This window comes from Microchirus variegatus (assembly GCF_963457635.1).
Source record: "Microchirus variegatus genome assembly, chromosome: 1".
Lineage (NCBI taxonomy): Eukaryota > Metazoa > Chordata > Actinopteri > Pleuronectiformes > Soleidae > Microchirus > Microchirus variegatus.
The window spans coordinates 25,158,470-25,164,962 of record NC_139802.1 but is presented as its reverse complement, the minus strand read 5'-3'; the positions used below and the strand labels follow the sequence as shown (position 1 = coordinate 25,164,962).

Genomic DNA, 6,493 nt, shown 5'->3' with positions numbered 1-6,493 from the left:
GTTGATATGCAATGAATCAATGGTAATACCTAATGTGACCAGCAGAGGGAACTAGCTAGTGCTAGAGAACTATGGTGAATGTGATGGCGAGGGACGAATAAGAAGAGCTACAAGCTAGGTTGTTGTGATGGTGTTCGGAAGCACATTAAAAGTTTGAGCAGAAGCTCGTTGTGGAAATACAAAGTCTCATCATTAAGACTCCAACAACACAAAATGGGGGGCCACAAAATATCGTGTCCGAGGCTACTGCTTTAGGGGATCCGTATCATTCCTTTCTTGGTCTCGGCTTTTTTGCTGTCGGAAGCGGAACTGTTGTGGCCCTGGTCCAGCGCCAAGCCGGATCAGTAAACCGACGCACCACCAATGTCAAACTGAGCTGACGCTGATCCCACTGAGTTGTTCTTTAATTTAACGTTTCTTTTCCACTCGCAGGTCTGTTTCAAAAGCTTAGACGCTTCACTTTGATTGTACAGTTGTACATATTGTCACTTTTAAGTATCTTTGTCACGGACTGTCGCAGGCAAATCTAACCGTTCTGGATGCGTCTCACGCTGCATATGTTGATCTCGCACGGCCGGGTGGCCCGGAGGATGGGAATGGGACCGGAGTCCCGCATCAACATGCTGCGGAACATCTTGACGGGACTGGTTCGACATGAGAGGGTAGAAACAACGCTGGGCAGAGCAGATGAAGTCCGCTTCTACGCTGAAAAGGTGAGTAACGGTTACAGAGTTAGCTCATGTCACAGCATTTCACCACATCAACAGCATCAAGGTTACATGAACTCAACATATATTTGATGAGTATGGAAATTAACATCATTATAGGGAGAGTTTAACTTTTTAATGAGGTACTGATACATAATCCTACGGAGCCCCGGACATGACATGATCAAAAAAATATTAATTGTGGCCACTACAATGTGCGCACGAAATAGTATTTTGTGGCCACGAGGTAGGCATAATGTGCAACCGAAGTAATAATAATACAATTCCTGGACAGCTGGGTAAGCAAATTGAGACTGCGGTCAAGCCAGCCACGACTTCGATCTCCATAGTCAAATCAGCCGCACTTAAACTTCGAGTGCACAAGTATTCTCTGCATTATGGTAAATGCGTGGAAACGGCGTATTTACTTCAGATCCGGATAAGTTCAAATTAAGATTAATGTATAAAAGAAAGGTAAACTATAATTCTAACATAGATTTAAAATAAAACATGTTCCATTCCAGTGTTTCATCCCCCCCATGATGAATAAAAAAAGATCAAAGTATCTTTACTCGATTACTGTGTGGAGAAATTTCAAAATAAAAGTCAAGTGGCATAATCGGCCATATTTGAGCGACTGTAAAATATTTTGCACAATAATTCCTGGCTATGGTATGATATCTCTGTCTTCTACACTAACCATAACCCTACACACACACTCAATATCAAGTATTTGTACTGTACCAATGTGGAGAAATTCAAGATTATAAATCCATATTTGGGCCTCCAAGTGACATATGCGGCCATATTTAAGCTACTGTAAAATATTTTGTTCAATAATTCCTAGCTATAGGTGTAAAATTTTCATTATGCTTCAAGAAAGGTGCAATCTAGACATGTTTTCACACAAATGTTTAATTACATTTTGTAAAAAAAAAAAAAAGAACACACAATATCCTACACAATCCTAATTTTTTTCAACTTTTCACACAAATTAAATTCCAGTCCACATTCTTCTTACTTTGCAGCTCTGCTGTGTCCATTTGTAGGCACTGTATGTGGAACCACCTGCAACAGCTGTCACACTGAATCGGGGAAAGGGCAAAATAATTATTTTAATCTTCAGAACACCATTTTACCTACAGTCTCTTCCTCATATTTGTCTCTAAAATATTTGCTGAGAGGAGACACAAGGAAGACATGCGATTGAGGAAAGATATAGGAAAAACTTAGAAATGTGCCAAAAATGACACTTGGACGAACAAACATGGATTTTTAATGTTGAATTTCTCCATATTGGTACAGTAAAAGTGCTTGATATTGACTGTGTGTAGTCTTAGATATGTAGAAGACAGAGATACCATCCATAGCTTTGTATTATTGAGCAAAATGTTTTTACAGTAGCTCAAATATGGCCGATTATGCCACTTGGAAAATATGGACTTTTATTTTGAAATTTCTCCACACAGTAGTAGAATAAAGATAGTTTGATCTTTTTTATTCATCATGGGCAGATGAAACACTGGAATGGAACATGTTTTATTTTAAATCTATGTCAGAATTATAGTTCACCATTTTTAACACCTTTATTATGTAGTTATTCGGACCGGAAGTAAATGCGCTGTTTCTATACGCCGTTTCCACGCATTTACCATAATGCTGAGAATACTTGTGTACTCTAAATTTAAGTGTGGCTGATTTGACCACGGAGATCGAAGTCGCGGCTGGCTTGAACGCAGTAAATTGAGCGCACCTTCTCGAAGGTCTCAGGTAGAGGCAGAGGGGCGATCTACGCGATGAAAAGGGAAAACGCTAATATGATTTAATTTTATTTTAGGCTGGGAATGAGCTACAGATATATTCTGAAAAGCCTGGCATTGCAAGGAACCATTTTTACCGAGATATATTTAAACAGAGCCAGGTTGCTTTACGGCGGAGGTACGACTTGGACGCTGGGATAGATTTCATTGTTGACCAACTGCAAGGCCCTGGAAAGGATCATGGTTACCGGTGGATGTATACAAAGTGTAAATAACATGGCATTTCTATCAGGAAAGAAGACGTGAAGATCCTCCTCTCTCTACTGGACCCCATCGGTTCTGCAGCACCCCCTGCTAATGACCCCAAAACAAATACATGAAATAAAGTGAAAACAATAAAGTGGTAAAAAAGAACATGCCAGAAGTTCTAAGTTTCTTGCTCTTGCTCTCCCAGTTCTATAAGCATATATATATATATATATATATATATACACATACTAGGGGTGTGAAGAGATCTCGTGCCACAAGATCTTGCGAGATTAAACTTGACGATATTTCTCGTCGCGGTACAAAACTGTCCCGCGAGATTTGTGACCTAAAGAAGGAGAAGGAAAAGAATACTTTTTGTTTCAATTTGTGGAAGAAGTTTATTAAGAGCTCATCCTTACATCATGCATGTAAAGAGTTCTACATTTCAAAATGCATGTGCAACTTGTTTAAATAAATCTGTTGGTCCAGTCATATATATTGTCATTGTATATTGTCTCGTCTCGTTCTCTTGAACCCAATATCGTGTCTCGTCTCGTCTCGTGAGCTGAGTGTATCGCCACACCCCTAATACATACATATATTAGATTTGTTGTTTAATCAAGGCTATAATGACAATAGAGTATAATTATTTCTATTTCACCTTACTGGAACACATCCAGAAAATATGTATACAGTTTTTTGTTGTTGTTTTTTAAAGCATTTTTCAAAAAAAATGAAACCATCCTCAACAGGTGTCAAGTATTTAGTGTGATCTACCCTCACACTTGAACAACAACACAGCTCTAACCTTAATTAATGTTACTGGTAAATCCTGTGTTTGTCCTACTATTTCATTTAAAGAAATATCTGCTGTAAAAGACGTCTATTACGCCAGGTTTATTCAAGACATGCTTGAGCATTTCATACACATGTTGCTTGAGTTAAACTCATTGACAGCTCGCTAATATATACAACCAGCTTTAAGTCGCATCACTTCATTTCAAATGCCAATGATCAGACGAGTCCGCTCTGATAGACAGTCACACCGGAGGCAGAGGGACCCCGTCCCCTGGGGCCCACTGACAAGCGGTCTGTATCTGTGTGTGTGAGGAAGAGAAAGAACAAAAGTAGCGGATGAAAGTATTAACCACAGGGTTTCCCCCAGAAAACCTACTAAGCCCGGTGGTATGACCTCTCGGGCGGCCCACAGCGTTTTTGTAAAAAAAAAAAAAAGTTCATAGAAAATTTTTAATTATGACTATTTTGTGTTATTGTAACACATTTATTAACAATAATTAAACATCAACTATAGAGTCTTACAAAAAGACACACTCTTGAAATTAAATAAATAATATACATTTTTTCACTTAAATACTAATCAAGTAATCGGCCAGTGAATCTTAAACCAAGCCACGCAATGGTCACATTTAAAAGTAAAATAAATCAAAATAATAAATAAACAATTGGTAGTGCCCCCTCATCTGCCTCATCTGGTGCAGACAAACAGCCCTTTTATTTCTAAATCTGTGGCGTATAAAAAAATCTATTTAAAATAAATAAACAAGCAACGCTAAGCCTGCTTACGTCAGTAGTAATGTCAGGTTTTATTTCCCCCCAGCTGATTGACTACGCCAAAAAAGGGGACAGAGATGAGATGGCTATGAAAATGGCCAATTTTTGGCTGACGGTATGTATCTGCAGTTTTTCAATGTTGCAAAGTTGTGCCATTCTAATCTGAATGAATAATGTGACTGAATGTGTTTCAACTTCTCAGGAGAAGGACCTGGTCCCAAAGCTCTTCATGGTCCTTGCCCCACGGTTTGAAACTCATCCAAAAGGCTACACACGGATGGTGCGCATCCCCAACAGACAGAACCTGGACAGAGCTAAGATGGCTGTCCTGGAGTACAAAGGCAACCCCTTCCCGCCTCTCTTTCCGGTGAAAAAGCAGAATGAGCTGACTCTCATCAACCAGCTGCTGAAAGGCTACAGAGAGGAGAGGGCACAAGAGTTGGCTGCAAAATCGTAGTCCACATAAATGTTTGCTGCAGATTGATGGCCAGAAGATGAAAATGTACTAGTCACTATCAATGTGTGGCCCAAAGAGACTGATTTGTGTTTTTCAACTGAACAGCTCGACAACTAGATTGTCAGCTGCAACGAAGACCATTTGTCATTGTTGTAAATTAATAAAAGTGGTTTCCTACAAGAAGTAAGATATTTATACATTTTCTTTGTGATAAACATGAAGCATGAATTATGTGTACAAAATGTTTTAAAGTAGACAATGGGGGTCAATGAGTGTCTAGTCTTGTCAGTAGGGGCCTGTGATATATTTACATATGTATAATATCAGGTTCAAATCATTTCATGATTTTCCACCATGATATTGCAATATTCATGACAATTTGTCACAGAATTTGAAAAAAAATGTGGACAAGGTGCTTGTTTTAATATGAAACAATACATAGCTCACAAAAAAACACTTAGACATAGGTAACATTCATATACCAACAATATTGTTTGCAGATGTTATTGTTATCGGTAGTGAGAGTAGGGTACTGGTGGAAGAGAGCCTGGAGAGAGGTCTTCTCTCTTCTCTCCAGGCTCTCTCCAGGCTCTCTCTCTCTCCAGGCTCACACATCAGCCCTGACACTCGTCTCGAGTGTCAGGGCTGATGTGTGACAGAAGGATAACAGCAAAAGTAAAAGGGAAGGTCTACATGATGGTAGTGAGCACTGTATAAGACAGGAGGCAGACCTGGATGTGTCAAAGCAGAAGATGCTGAGATTTTCAATGGGAGTGACCAGGATGGTCAAGATTAGAAATTAGCATATTTGAGGGACAGCTCAGGTTGAATGTTTTGGAGATAAAGTAAGAGAGTCGACTTTCACAAGGTTTGGTCATGTGCAGGGGAGGTATAGTTATTGTATTGGGACAAAGGATGTTGAAGAAGGAGCTGCCGGGCAGGAGGAAAAGAGAAATATTGGAACATGAATTTTGGACATAAGACCTATTTTCCAACTCAGCCGGTGTGATGGAGACTTCTGGAGACATTTTCAAGAAATTTCATTCAGTTCTTCTAGTTGCCGATTTCGCTGATGCTATGGCTAGCGCAAGTCAATGATACAAGTTAACATGGCATTAAAAACGCTCATACCGACTCCACAGTGCACCCGAGACAAATCGATTGTAACGGCAGACTATTGATGTACATATCTGTGTTAAGGATATATGTCTCAGCAGCAGCAGCAGCGCGTCATACTTCCGGCAGCGGCGGAATTCCGCTGCCGGAAGTATAGTGCTGAGAAAGTAGTCCCTCAAAAATTCATGCGATGCGACGTTAGTTTTGTTTCAAATATTATTCTATCAACACAGATATGTACATCGATAGTCTGCCGTTACAATTGATTTTCCTGAGTTTGATTGAAAAGGAAGTCATTTGTCATTTCATAGACAATGTCCCGCCTCCTCTGAATGTAGTATTGTGAAAATGGACGACCGGGTCCGTGCCAATAAGGCAATTAGATTTTTAATAACATTTTAACCTCTTCCGATGTGAACAACGATTTCGGAAATTTAAATCCATAATCAACAGCCCTCACGTAGTGTGGTCGATGAGGAAATGCGGCAGATCTTCAGATCTGGAGCAACAGGTGTATCAGGGTGGAGCGTATCTTCTCCTGAGGCTGCTATACATCTGACAGCCGTCAGCCACATGAAACACACGCGGTCGTGGACTCCAAACAAACTCCATCAGACTTTATCCGATCACAG

At 39.9% G+C, this 6,493-nt stretch overlaps 1 protein-coding gene across 1 annotated transcript; it reads left to right on the top strand.

The window, feature by feature from the left end:
* Nucleotides 1-297: 297 nt before the first annotated feature.
* On the top strand, nt 298-4,913 carry mrpl17 (mitochondrial ribosomal protein L17). The gene is made up of 4 exons (XM_083886883.1): nt 298-432; nt 521-713; nt 4,335-4,403; nt 4,491-4,913. Exons 2-4 carry the CDS (start codon nt 540-542, stop codon nt 4,743-4,745), a joined length of 498 nt encoding a protein of 165 aa, XP_083743009.1. The 5' UTR covers nt 298-432; nt 521-539; the 3' UTR covers nt 4,746-4,913.
* Nucleotides 4,914-6,493: the final 1,580 nt, after the last annotated feature.

Excerpts from the sequence above, each read along its gene's own strand:
- mrpl17 (XM_083886883.1), top strand. The coding sequence starts at position 540 with ATGCGTCTCACGCTGCATATGTTGATCTCGCACGGCCGGGTGGCCCGG. Across the intron at positions 714-4,334 it reads TCCGCTTCTACGCTGAAAAG|CTGATTGACTACGCCAAAAA; the intron begins GTGAGTAACGGT and ends ATTTCCCCCCAG. Across the intron at positions 4,404-4,490 it reads TGGCCAATTTTTGGCTGACG|GAGAAGGACCTGGTCCCAAA; the intron begins GTATGTATCTGC and ends TCAACTTCTCAG.